The 15,026-nt window shown below is 35.7% G+C and overlaps 1 protein-coding gene across 1 annotated transcript in view; it reads right to left on the bottom strand.

The window, feature by feature from the left end:
- Nucleotides 1-1,507: 1,507 nt before the first annotated feature.
- The window catches only part of SH3YL1 (SH3 and SYLF domain containing 1), a 38,406-nt gene continuing 24,887 nt past the window's right edge, over nucleotides 1,508-15,026 (bottom strand). The window contains exon 10 of the mRNA XM_015859304.3: nucleotides 1,508-2,066. Within this exon, the coding sequence (XP_015714790.2) occupies nucleotides 1,867-2,066 (200 nt within the window). The 3' untranslated portion in view covers nucleotides 1,508-1,866. The remainder of the gene's footprint in view (nucleotides 2,067-15,026) is intronic.

Below are 15,026 nucleotides of genomic sequence, written 5' to 3' on the forward strand. Positions count from 1 at the left end.
TTGGTGAAAATCTGGTACAAGCAAGGTTAGAGCCACTGTGAAATTTATAGAGCTTTTAAAATAAAGTAAGTCATTTTTCAAGATTTTAGTACTAAATACTGATGATTTTCTTCAGGATTCCTGATGGTAAGTAAGTCCAACCACTTTTGGGATTAAATCTTAGTCTGCTGACACAGGTTGATCTAGTTTATGTCAAATGCATATAGAATCAGGCAGTATACTTTTGTATTGCTTCGAGTTTTCTTTTTGATAACAAATCAAATTTTTTTTTTTTTTTATTTTTTTGATAACAAATCAATTCCTTGCATTAGACTAATCACTATTTTTTCTCTCCTATATTGTATTAGGAAACGCTTCTTTACAGAAAGGGTAGTTAAACACTGGAACAGGCTCCCAGGGAGGTGGTTGAATCACTGTCCCTGGATGTGTTTAAGAGTCGTTTGGATGTGGTGCTCAGGGACATGATTTAGCAGAGGGTTGTTAAGAGTTAGGGTACAATGGTTAGGCTGTGGTTGGACTTGATGATCTTCAAGGTCTTTTCCAACCTGGGTAATTCTATGATTCTATGATTTAGAGGAATAAAAGAATTTTTGAAGTATAAGATGCGCTTCCCATTTAATATTTCCCTTTCACACTGGATTCAGTAATTAATCAGTGCTATATTCCAGAGGCTACAGACTATCATGAGCACTTAGATTAGACTATCCTTATTTTTCCTGAAGCAAAGTCAGTCCAGGAAACTGAATTTACATAAACAATAAGATTTTATACATAAAATGTACACATAAAATCTTTTTATTTGCAAGTTCATTGACAGTTTCATGGGAGCAGACACTTCAGACGATTTAACAACCTGTAACAATCCTATACAAAGGCAACTGCGCTGGCTGAAAAAACAGCTAGCATTCTGGAAATAACTACTGAAGTACTACAGCACAATTCTGCTACTGGATGCTTCGGCTTCCACTGGATAATTGAAATGTAATTTTTTCCATGTGGAATATCTAGTTTTGGGGTCTGTATTCAGAATGAAGTTGAAATCTGAGAGCTACAGTGCTACATACATTAGAAATACTACATACATTCTATGAAAATATCTTCTTACCAGTAATTTGTTCATAATCTATCCTATGTTACTGCTTCCTGAAAGATAAACAAGATCAAATATCAAATATAAAAAACAAAACAAAACAACCTTAAATAAGAAGAAGCAGGAAGAATTATATAAGTTCATTTCTGAACCAGAAGGGTGTTCTTTGTTGTGTTTTCCATCTGCAAAACAAGTTCCTGTAGGAATCAATAGACATCATAAAGCTGCATCTTTTTCTGGCAGGTACTATTCCTGCATTTTATTAAATGGCAGACACCGGGAATCAGAGCTAAAGTAGTTACTATGGAAAACTGAAATGCTAGAAGTACTTTTAATATCAAGTAAACCTATGCTTTACCTGCAAAAAAGGATCTGCATGTTTAGTAAAAGTGAAGAATGCCAACTAAGACAAGTTGATGCAGATTTCAGAATATTTATTACAGAAAGATACATAGATACATATCCATTTTTAAAATATAACTTTTCCCTCATTTGAAAAATAAAAGTATATAGCACAACAGAATTGAAACTAGACACAAATGGGAGTACTTTTTATAAAGCAACTTGACTCAAAATTGAAACTTCACCATAAATTGACCATCACCTAATGTTTATTTAAGAAATAAGCTTAAAAGAAAGCTAAGGCCATTAAATGCATTTCAGTGTTATGCTGGAATAGTCTTGATCAAGAACCTCATTTATCTAAAATCTGAAAAGTTAAAACATATGTTTCAGTGTAGATTTGTTGTTGCTTCAACACTTTCTTCTATGTAGATTTAGTCATTACTTATGGCAACATAATTGGCTGGAAAGATGCCTGTTTGTCCTCCTATTCTTCCTTCCCACCAATCAAACTGTGAACTTGTTTTGGTTGTGACTATGATTTTGTCTCCAGCTTTGAAAGTCAAGTCACCTGGCTGTTGTCCTTCAAATGAATAAAGTGCTGTTACTTCTACTGGATTGCTTGTAGAGTTACCTGAAGTGAAAGAAATAAAATCAAAGAAAAATTACTAAATTGCACAGACAGTAAATCCTTGAATAAAATATTCTTCAAAGGCAGTAAAAAACAGTAACAAAGATATCAGAATAATTTATCTAAAATGTATAAGCTGCACATGAAAAAAACCCTTGGTTACCCCTCTTCTTAGTAAGGGAAAATTGGATTCCAGTCTATCAGCACAACTTAGTTCATGAAACAGCATTATGCACTAAATAAAATTAGCAGTTTTCTCTGCGTGATTCAAACAAAGAGAAAAGAGACAGTGGGAATAAAAGTGGTGTGCTGGAAAAAGTTCAAATAATTCCTGAAAATGTGCTCAGGGTAACAACTTCAGGTTTTTGTTTAGTTTTAGTATGTGTTCCCTGTGACAGTTTCTTGACAAAAAGTGCAGTCTTAAAGCACGGACTTTTTAAATCAATGTTCAGGATACAGAACAGTAAAACTCAAAGTATTCACAGCACATCTCTTCTCCTTCCACACAGTATTTAGGATTTTAGTATATCTAGTATGTTGTAAAAAAAACCACAAAATATGCTAGCAGAAAGAATGGATGTCCTGGAAGTGAATTGGCTTTCACAGTGGTATTTTAGACCAATTATACACATGGTTTTTATTTTCCTGTAACTCCTTCAGTTCTTGGCGTTGGAATCATGTCATGAAACTTTTGATCTAGTTTGGAAGTCATCTATCATTATCCAGTCTCCATTCAGTTTAAAATTTTTAGGCAATTTCTCATCATTTCATACTATTGAACCTGTAGTAAAAGTGAACAATTTGGTAATATTTGTTTGCTCCTCAATTCCTGCATGAACTGTAGGAGACAGTAACATTGGTTTAATATTAACTTACTTTAATCCCTGGCCTTATCATATCCCAAAGTGAAAATAAGTACCCAAGGGGTATAATGGAAGACTAGTTAAGAGGAAATAATGAAGACCTCTATACAGCCATGTGAAAATAATGCAGGACATACTGCTTATATGGACATGGTGGCTGTAGAAATGGTCAAACACAAAATTAAAGGTATTTATCATTAGCTGTCTCTGCATGTAATGTTTCTTGACAAAACTCTACTGCAAAAGCAGAAACCCATGCTCCTCTTAGTTTACACATTTCAAGTATAGAGTTGGAAGAGACTATGAGAGCTGTACCACTAAATTTCTTTTTTGTCAGTCTGTCCTCAGCAATCAATACACCCACAACTGTTTTTCTAGTTGCTTTTACCAATTCTAAAGGAAGCAGAAAAATCCCCACTTCAAACACAAACCTCACTCAAAAAAGTGAGAAAGAATAAGAGAAGATGAGGATAACAAATGTATGTGCAAAGAGCATAGCTATTTTTTCCATTTTGCTGATATACAAGAGCTGCTTTGAAAGTAATGCCTCCACATGTGTATCCTTTCATACATGCAGAAACCTGAAAGCACCACAACTCTTTATGAACATTGATTTTCAAGTCCTTGCCCCATTTGCTACCTACTATCATTAAAAGCATTATTAAGCTTTATTACTGTCAGCTCTTTTATAATATTCCCTACCAGCTCTTTCTCATTTTTCTCACCAAGATTTTAATCTCTGTGCTTTATTTCTGCATGTCAGTAGTGTAAACCACATATAATACATACTTACTGTCTTTGGATTGTGGCATCTTGTACCTCATATTTATGTGGGGCATTCTGACAAAGGGATATCTTCAATTAATGCAGTATTATGAAATTTACCACATGTTATATGGGGGAGCTGTTTCATGTTCTTGTCTCCACACTGAAGTTTTACATAATCTCTGGTGGATATTTAGTATACCGTATTATAATAGATGCTATATCCTATGGATGAGAAAGTATGGCCTTTTCAGACTCCACTGTAATTGATTTTTAGAGCATACTGTCAAAATCTGAATTGTTTTAAATGAAATTGTTACAGACACACTTGAAGGATACAAATACTGAAATCACATTTGCAGCTCACACAAGATGGTGCTACAGTGCTACACACAGAGTATGATCCTGAAATCACCGAGATTTATGAGTACGCATAATGGATTACATTGTGGAAATTCCTTAATTAACAGTATCTGAGTACACACAGCACCCTTCTACAAGCACAGTGGTCAAAATGGAACTACAGAATTTTTGGTTGAAGATCTGTTACTGCAGTAGCCAGCACAGATATCTATTGTTTTTATAGGACCGGGACATGGGCTAGGTTTATACTAATTAGCTAAAGAGTGCAAGAGCATTTGACACCGAGGCCAGCTATCATAGACCAGGCACACACATAACAGTAAATGCTAGAGCCACATCTAATCTACAGTCTTCTAGACTAACGTAACTCCTCAATGGCATCCATTAATTCTCTGGGAAAGTGCTAGGTGAGGATAATGTGAAGGAACTTTCAAAGAACATAACCGTATTGGTAATTGAGTTATAGTGCTTGTACCAGCACTGTTCAATTTACTGTTAGGTACAGATATTAATTTCACATTATAATTTATATGTTATTACATGTCTGAATGTCTGATGCTGAAAAATTTGCAGAATTATACTAAAAATTCCAGACCAGTCAACTGATCAAGCATACTGATGACTGAGAGAGTACTGACTGAGAGGGTAATCAGGGATTGTCCATCTGTTATGCATTTTCCTTTTAGGAGCTGAAAGCAGATGATCTTTAAGGTACCTTCCAATCCAAGGCACTGTAAGATTCTATGATTTGATAAATGAAATGTGGGTCTGTTTGTTTTGGTTTTTTTGAATCTGAAAAATGGTAAAATTGTTTTCATTGGTAGACAACGTACCATATGAACGTGCAATAGCCTAGGTAGTTTTACTACCTTGGAGATAGTCTTGCTACTAACTCGGGCTGATTAATCTGGGGAAAAGGAGGCTGAGGGGAGACCTCATTGCTCTCTTCCAGTATCTGAAAGGTGCTTACAGCGAGAGTGGAATTGGTCTCTTCTCACTGGTGATAGGATGAGAGGAAAAGGCCTCAAGTTGTACCAGGGTAAGTTTAGGTTGGATATCAGAAAAAAACTTCTTTACAGAAAGGGTTGTTAAGCACTGTAATAGACTGCCCAGGGAGATGGTTGAGTCACCATCCCTGAATGTGTTCAAAACCATTTGGATGTGGTGCTCAGTGACATGATTTAGTGGAGGGTTGTTAAGAGTTAGGGTTGTATGGTTAGGTTGTGGTTGGACTTGATCTTTAAGGTATTTTCCAACCAGTGAATTCTATGAGTCTATGATGCTATGATTTTCCCTTGAAAGTGAAAAGTCTTTTTACTTCACTCAGAATTTTTTACAACTAGTATAATGCAAAGCTAAAGCTTCTGTCACTTAAAAACCAAACTGAATGAATAACACATTCAACATACTAACTTCTACTTCCTTTACATTATGTAAAGAAATAGGGAGGAGTGACTGGGTCTGCCACACAGAATGCTGAGGTTGGATGGGTCTCCAGCATTAGAGATGACAGAAGTTGTATGCTGCTGACATTAAAGCTCTGCCAAAAAGAATCATCTTACAGAGAAGCTCAAATTTCTTTAACTCAAGCTTTAACCTGTTGGTTAAATGGACTCCTAGATAATTAAGCAACCACACAAACTCCGCTTGTTCTGTAGAAATTAAAAACAAACAACCAAAAACTGACAGACAAAATGACAGAAAACAATTAAAGGATCTAGGCAAATGCAAACAGCTATGCTTTGAAAACCAACTATATTGAGACTCACAAATATTTGTTACCACTAGTATACAGTGTTCACAGGGACTGAAAGCCTCAGTTATTGCTCGTGAATTTAGGATGAGAGCTTTAACAGTGAACAGATGCAAATTTTAATGGTCTACCTATTATGGAACACACTGGGATTTTATAAGAAAGGATTATTATTGAGTTTATAATTAAAGTTCATGAAAAAATACAAAGTAGGCTGAAGAACCAGGTTAATTTTTTGGTCCTGCAAATGTTTGAGTAAAAAATCAAAACTGGTGCCAGCAGCAATGAAGATTTAAGTGGTTTTAGTGGCCATCTTTAGCAAATGACTTAGAGAACAACATCTGCTAAGATATAATTTTAAGTGTAGACAGGGTGTGTATACATAGAGTGAACACACCAAACTGCCTGTATGATGCTTGCCCAAACTACCATATTAAAAAGGAAGACCATCAACAGTCCCCAGATGGATATGTTAAAGAGTAAAATGATCATTAATTTGATTCAACAGCAACAGAAAATCTCCACAAATACTTTTAAAACAAAGAAGTCACCCTGAGAAGTATAAAAGCAACAAGAAAATTTGCAATAATATGAAAAGAGTTTGGACTGGAAACTGCAGTAGTCAAAATCCAACTTGATTCCAGTAGAAGCCACCTTGTTGGCATCAACTCTATTCAGGCCATTATTAAGCAGCCTTGTCATTGATAATGTGACTATCCTGCATTCATCCATGGGAGTGACAGCATAGGCTGCAACTAGTAAAGGTGCATCACTCTGTGCACACTTGGCCTTGTGGCGGGGCTTTCTTGCTGACTTACGTATCAGTAGGTAGTAGGGGCCTGCACAAACACACAACTGGAATACTCACATCTCCAACAGGAGGTGTAGGGAAACATGCACTTGTGTACTTTATGTGCATGCACTCCTGTAAGTGCAATTAAGAATTTGGAGGGTTAGTCATAAAAGAGCATTTAGGTCTTTGAGGTGTTCATTAATACGCTGCGGTTGTATAATGTTGTAGTTCACTTGCTACAATGCCGCTGTAAAGCTAACACTGATCATGTATTACCAGCAATCTGTCATTAATGAATTAATAGACCTCTTTGATTGTGGTTTTGATTTGAGCTATATTAACTGAGCAGTCTTTCTCTGTGACAGTTCTTGCATGTGACTGTTCTCACAATGAAGATTAATGTTCAAACTGAATGGCTCATGGCCATTGCTGAGCTTTAACTAATAACTTTAATTAAATAACTTGATTTAACTGCTGGCCTAGTAAGGCGGACAAGTATGCACTGTGGTAATAAAGCTAGGTAGAGAGTGTAATTCTAATTAAAATGCTAAGCTCACTAAAAGTCCTGTGAGAAGCCAGGATGGTTATTCTTTCTGCAGAAATAAATCAATTTACCTAGGACTGAAAGGGTGACTAGGCTACTGGTAGAGCTAAGATTAGGTCAGAATTGAATAAAGTCAGAGCCAATAAAGTAAGGGTGCACTAGTGGATAAGCAACATCAAGAATGAGATGAGGCGTCATATGTCTGGTTTTGATGAGCTCATAACACTTAGAACAAGATCTGGATCCTTACATAAATAGAGAGTAGGAGCAGCAAATTAATTGCTTTTTTTAATCTGAGTTAAATATGTTACAGCATCATAGTCAAAGCTTTAAAGGAGGAATTTGAATTCAGTTACAGGACCTGGTTATCAACAGTTATTATATTTTCACATTAATTGTTAATAAGGGCTTAATAGGACTAATTCTTACAGTGATTATTGCTGCCCCTTCTTCATATTTTGAGAATTAAGACATACTAAGCAATATTTTGGATAGGAGTTAGGAACAACAAGCATCAGAGACACATTTTCTGTTGCATCCAGCACATTCCTTTAGAATGTAGACAGCATGGTGTGGAAAAAGAAATATCCCATAGTAAATTCTGAGGGCAACACAGTCACTGCTAATGACAGGGATAACTTTTAAATTAGAGTTAGGGCTCAGGTCAGTAGAAACTAAAGACCTAAAATTTTGACCTAAGAAATGCAGCAACACTGGGCTATGATGAGGTGTGAAGACAGACAGATAAATGACTTAAGTTTGAATTAGCAGGTGAACCACTAAGTTCAGTCTGTAGTGTACACAAGAACAAGATCAAAGCTGGATCTGACAGGGGTGTTCTTTCACTGCTGTTTGAGCTCAAAGACATTCTTAACTTAAAGGAGGATGATACAGGAAAAGTGACAGGGAAGGAAATTAACTTTGAAGTAAGAACTCAATCTAGATGAGAGTAAAGGAATATTGAATTTGCAAAGGTCAGAGAGAAGGATATTGCAACAATTGAATCATAATAGTACAAAAGCATGGAGAAAAGTGGAGATGGAAAGAAAAGGCTGCATCTTTGAAATGGTATTCAGAGAACAACCTATAGGAGGGTGAGAACAGCTCGGCAATCACATGCTCTGTAGCAACCAGCAACAGACGGTTTCAAATTCTATATTAAAATTTTCAGCTTGAATTTGTAACTAGTTAACAAATAAACGATACATTAAGGCAAAAAGAAAGGGATCTGGAAAAGGCTTTTTGCACAAAACAGTATCTAATAATTGAAAATGGACAGAGTAGGTAACTGGTTGGGAAATTGTAAGGAGACAATTCTCAGAATTGTCAGAAATTCTCAGACACTGGAACTATCGATGTAAAGGCAAGTACAGTGACAGTCATACAACAGAATATAAAGAGCACCGACATTACAAAGAAAACATGCAATCATGTCGATTTCTAATACATGCTTATAAAGGGGTCACTGGAGACTTGTAAGTAGCAGTTATATTTACAGCAGCGAACAGACGGTACCAAGCACTTCTGAAATACCAAGGAGTCACTTGGGACCTCTTATCCTTCCCAGGTCAAAATCATACCGGGTACCTGCTAACATCAGGATAAGTGATTGGATTTCAGTGCAAAAAGCACACTCACTATCATTTTCAATTAGCAGCATAACTGGTGTCAATAGTTTCAGCTGGGTGCAAGAGAAACTACTTTCTTAAAGAGAGTCCAGCATAATACTGAAGAATTCCAAACAGAAACATAAAAGAAGATTAGGTAACAACAGTACAGTCAGTAATGCATCTTATTAGAGATCCAGAAGGATGAGATTAATTTAGCTGCATGCTCCCAGTTTCTGAGGCTCAGGCTAGTGTTGCCAGACGTTAAATCTCCTTTTGGCCTCTCTTTTTGCCCCCAGTAACTCCTCAGAGAGGCTATTTCAGAGCCCTGCTTACCCCCAGTGGGTAAGAACTTCCTCATGTTCAGCTTCAAATAATTCACTACTGGTTACATACTTTTTTTGCCAACATTAGACTTTGGCTAAAAGTTTTCTTTCTTGTTAAAGAAAGAAAACTTTTTTCTTTTAATTATTTTTTTTTAATTATTTTTTTCTTTAATTTATTTGTTTTTAAATTATTTTTTAATGCTTTGTTGTTGTTGTTTTTTACATATCTCCAAACTGTTACAGTAAAAATAATTTAGCAACCTTATATCTCTGACTTCTTGCTCCTGTCACTGTACTTTTCTCTGCACCTGTTCAATTTACCTTAATGCTTCAAGACAATGAGTAAATAGAATATTCCAGATAAAGTGAATTCCAAATGTAAATGTCATTTCCCTACCTCCATAGTAAGATGCCTGTAGGTAACTGACTGTTCTACCATTACGAGCACAGCAATGACAGAACTGAATGAACACATCAAGATTTTGTGGAGACCACAGATTTATTTTTGAATGTAAAAGTAAAAAAAAAGAAAAAAAGAAAAAAAGAGAGATGAATCAGCACAGAAGACTGTCAGAACAGATCTTCTGATTAAGGGATAGAGTTATGAATGAAGAAATCAGCAAAACAAAAAGAGGAAAGGCATGGACAGCAGAGAGAACTGAAGGAACTGGAAGCCACAAACAGCTGAGACACTGAGACAAGAATGGGAGAAGCATTAGCAACAAAGACAGCTTATTAGTATTAGAAGAAAGAAATAATTAAATACAGACTTTGATGGCACTCAAAAAGACAGTCTTATATACCATTTGATTGCCTAAAATGCATGCATGCATACTGCTACGTGTCCCCCTAGAAACAAAACAATGGAAACAACTTGTTTATTCTAGGAAAATAATAAAAAAATGCATGGAATATGTCTGAAAACACAGAAGACACTCTAGCATGCAAAGAAGCAAAGCTACAGAAGTATGTAATTGTATGTTTATTACTGTGCACACAACAGTCTGTTGTTACAGTGCATTTTTTTCACTCAGAGTTTACAAAACAATCAAAAATATGAAAGCTGCAACAGAAAACAGTATTCTTTTATGGAAAAAGAAAATGGATAGTTTACAGTCTAACAGTTTGAGTATTACCTCATATTTTTAAAAAAATAATCTTTCATAATTCCTTTTTTAAAGGAGAGAAATAAAGGAGAAGGATTGGCTCATTTGGTTGCTAGAATGTAAATGAAGAGAAATAAAATATCGCCATAGTGAGGTTACAGAAGACTGAAGCACCACTGCGTCATAATATTTACTTTATAATCACACGCAATAATAAAAGCATGACAGATACAGTATATTATTTCCCATGACTTTTGGAAAAGTGTCATCTTGAATTAAGAAATTTTTAAGTATAGTTGACTGGATGTATATGCTTCATAACGTTTTATGGATGTAGAAGTTTGGTGCAGCTAACAGTCCATCCTTTGATAATAGAACTCCAAGGTTTTGCTATTTATAACAACTACTGTTTAAGTAATGTCACCCAAATCTATAAGTGATGTTTGGTTTATGTTCATGGCTAGGTAGCACAAAAGCTAAGTCAGCTTCCTGAGGTATCTAGCTTAGAATATCACGGTTAGAAGAAAGGAAGCACTTATCTTAAGTTTCACTATATCAGACAATGATCATTCTCTGGATTTAATACAAAGCACAGTGAATGATAGGTGATAGGTTGAATGCAGAAGCATCTTGAAATGTGAGAATTCCTCTATGCTTAAAGACAAAATGGAAACAAAGTAAAAAATACTGAAAGGGGAGATATAACGAAGTGCAATACAAGTTGCTGCACAGCGTTAAAGAGGACCTTTGAGACTCCTTTGTCCTGACTTTGAGCCATGACAACTAGATGTCACAGCTTTCTTCTTGCAAGACAAAATGAAGTATCAAATTGCGAGGCAGCAAAAGAGAGTAAAGCAGAAGCATTGAATCACAAGATCATGATTGGCCTGTGTTGAAAAGGACCTCAAAAATCCTCTAGTTTCAACCCCCCTGCTATGTGCAGGGTCGCTAGTCACCACACCAGGCTACCCAGAGCCACATCCAGCCTGGCCTTGAATGCCTCCAGAGATGGGGCATCCACAACTTCTTTGGGCAACCTGTTCCAATATGTCACTGCCTTCTGTGTGAAAAACATACCGTAGTATGTTGCACATGAGGATTCTCTGAAGAAATTAAATTTTCAGAATCTGTCTGGTGCCAAAGCATTCCATGTGTCAATGTCCACTTACAAGAGTGTCTCTGCGAAACACTCATTCGCAAAGCAAAACTGTAGCTCAACTGTATCTTAAATGCAACAGATGAAGAAAATGATTATTTCAGTTATTGAAACATACCAGTACACATTAGTTTCTTTTTCAACTTACTGCAATTTTCTGCATTTAGACCACCTCTCTAAGCCTTTAACATGAGAAGAAAAGGTTTCAGGTGATCTTCTAGAGCAGAACATACACAGAAAAAAATGTTTCTTGACAAATTATAATCGAGCATTTGTTCCAGGCATAGATAGGAGCTAAATGCTGGAAGTCGGGAATCTTACAAATGAAATTTCAAGTGTCCAATCTACATTAAAGTTGTTTGTTTTGGATTTTTTTATTTGTTTTAATTTTCTTAGATGTAAAGTCACCACAAAAACCCTCAGCACACACAAAACAAGAACCTCAGATCTTCAGATCTCACTAAACAGATGCTTGAGAAGGCCTAAATATGCGCAGTAGAACTGACATTTTATATCTACAGGTACTAAGCTGCTATAATCAGATATAAGCATAAGTCTTCCCATACAGATACTTGAAGTATGTCATATGCCACCATTGATCCAATTAATTTCCAACAACGCTCATCTGATGAAAGGTCAGGAGACATGATATTCAGCAAATCACTCTCAGAACAAATATTCTCTTGTCTTAGCTGTTGTTTTACCTCAAACTGTGACCCCTCCTTTACGTAAACAAGAATAGTTACCTTTCTCTATGCTTTAATAAAAAAAAAAACAAACTTAAGATTCTCAAAGTATTTTAATTCAATGCTGAAATTTGAAAACCTTTCATGGCCACACAAGCATTTATTTGTGCCATCAGTTACACAAATACTTTCTGAAGAGGGAAGGCGGGCATTTCTCTGCCTTGTTCTAGTACTTGTAGACAAAGAAATTACTCCTATCTAGAAGATACAACATCTGTTTTATTATAGCAGCTGTAGATTTAAGGCAATTTCAAGAAGTTCAAGGTAGCTTAGATAACAGCAAGGAGAATTTCTCTAGTATCCCTCATGACTAAAAGTACACTTCAGTCCTGGAAAGGATGGCAAAACTAAGCCTGAAGCCCTCATCCACTTTCACAAAACTTGTCTGAGCAAACCTTATTTTCCGAATTACTTACAGAGCCAGACATTACCTATATGATCAAGTAGGTACTTTGACTGGGCTTTTTCTTTCTGGTACTCTTTCTGGTTACAAAGCTGTCTAGTTGATTTAAGGAATAATTTAAGTATGATCTCCATCAGCACAACAACAACAACAAAATGATGACTGGAAAAAAATCATCCAGGCTTAATATTATGTGTTAAAGAGAGCACAAGGCAAAGCTAGATAGACATAACCTACAAGATACGCTATACTCAGTTTTGCTCCAGAGACTCAAGGAATAGAAATTCAGCAAGAGATGAAAATCTGTATACATGGAATCACAGGATCATAGAATTGTAGGAGCTGGAAGGGACCTCTAGAGATCATCGAGTCCAACCCCCATGCCGAAGCAGGCTACCTGCACAATGAATCGATGTATTATATTCCAGCAAACACCAAAAAAAAAAAAAGCACTCAAACACTTTGATCTCTTCCACATCAGCTGGAAACAGACTATCTCAAAGCATCAGCTTCTGTAATAACACCAGTCTGTGCCACACGTAACAAATAAAATCAATGGTTTCATTGGTAGTTGAAGAAAACCTGACTATATTTAAAGTTTAAGTCACTATGCAAATTAAGCTCATTCAATATGAAACACAGTTCACTGTTTTTGAGTTTCTGGCCTGCTAGGGAACATGCTGGCTCATCATCTTCCTCTGCTGATGGAATGTTTCTATCTTTGTTTCAGCACACTCAGCTTTTGCATTAAAGAAGTGCCTTTTTTGTCAAGCATCTGTGGATATATTTAATATTTAGGATATAAAAAAAAAATCTCCTGCTTATAAGAGTCAATTCCATAACAGTATTTTTGCTGATTACTTCTTAGATTTTTTTCTGCCTTTTCAAAAAAAATTCAAATTTTCATTCAAACTAAAATGATAAAATAAACGATATCAATGTCAAGGGCTTTTACTATGTTCAAGATTACATTAATGCAAATGACACCTTTGCTGAAATCATACAGCAAAAGATCACAGAATCACAGAACTGTAGTGGTTGGAAGGGACCTCTAGATAACATCAAATTCAACTCCTTGCTAAAGCAGGTTCCCTACAGTAGGTCATACAGGAAAGCATGCAGATGGGTCATGAATATCTCCAAAGAGACTCCACTACCTCTCTGATCAGTAAAGATCCTCTTTGTATTAGTCTGGAATTTCCTGAGTTTCAGTTTCTGCCCGTTGACCCTTGTTCTGTTGTTGTTTGCCTCTGAAAAGAGTCTGCTCCCATTGAATTGACTCCTGCACCTTAGATATTTATCAACAGTTATGTGATGAGACGCAATGCTAGATATAACATTCATATTCTGAAAAGATATAAAGAGAACTGATGAATGTTTTATTCAGGTCAGTTTGACTGTTAAGGAATGATATGCACATCTTTTATTTTGTTGACAATATTTCCCACATTTCTGCTACACATGCTGAGTGTTAATATCTCAATCTGTATACAGTGTCTCTTCATTTTGCTTATGAAATCTACTCTGTTAGATTCAAAAATTCCGCCACTGAGTTATTAACACATTAACATTAGCACTTGTTCACACCTGATATAAAGATTATCTTCAACCTTACTCTGGAAAACAACTCACAACTTGAAAACAAAACCAACAGCAAGCCCTATCTCATTCTGTGCAGTTTCTACACAGATTCTATGGTAGTTATCTCTAAAACACTGACTTTTTTGCTAATCTGACATAGAGACATTTTTTTTGTAGTAGTAGTTTTTCAAGACTGTAGCTATCAGTTCCTAGAGGTACTTAAAAATCCTGCTTGGCTTCCATTAGAATTAATGAAGTAGAAGCTCCCATACTCCCAGAGGGTTTTTATACATAAATAGAAAGATTAGTAATTTAAATTTGTTTATACTACTACTACAACAGAACAAAAATTAAGCATATATATCACAAGCATGCTAAAACATCAGCTTGCTTGGTTCAGTAGGGCTTCAGACAAAAGGCTTCAAACTATACCATTTAGTATCTTTAAGTTCATATGAACAACTTCGCATTTTAACTGCATCCAAAGGATGACCCTAATGCTGCTGGCAGCATTAAAATAAACAAACAAACAAACAAATAAATAAATAAATAAATAAAAATAAATAAAGCATAAGCTGCACTGAGACTTTCCTGTAATTTTTGCTCTGATTTTTATTTCTATTCATTAAATAAGTGCCATGAAAAAAAATACTGCTCCCCATTCCGGTCACATTTAGCAGTTATCCACCAACGCATGCACACATATCAGGAAGACACCAATTTCATCCCAGCACTTAAGACCTCAATCTCTTGTCCTCTGCTGTATTTTGAGTTAGTTGATTATACACAGTGAGTTATTTACTTCAGTATAACCAGAAAATTCCTGTGCACTGCGTTTTCCTCTCAGCTTGCCACAACATAAGCCATAAGCAGCTTGATTATCTGACTTATTACATTCACAATAGTATGATCCTAGAAAAGTGATTCAGAGATAAAAATAGTCTAAAAAATAATTTC

This window comes from Coturnix japonica, chromosome 3, assembly GCF_054131305.1.
Source record: "Coturnix japonica strain WE chromosome 3, WE-NBRP24, whole genome shotgun sequence".
Taxonomy (NCBI): Eukaryota; Metazoa; Chordata; class Aves; order Galliformes; family Phasianidae; genus Coturnix; species Coturnix japonica.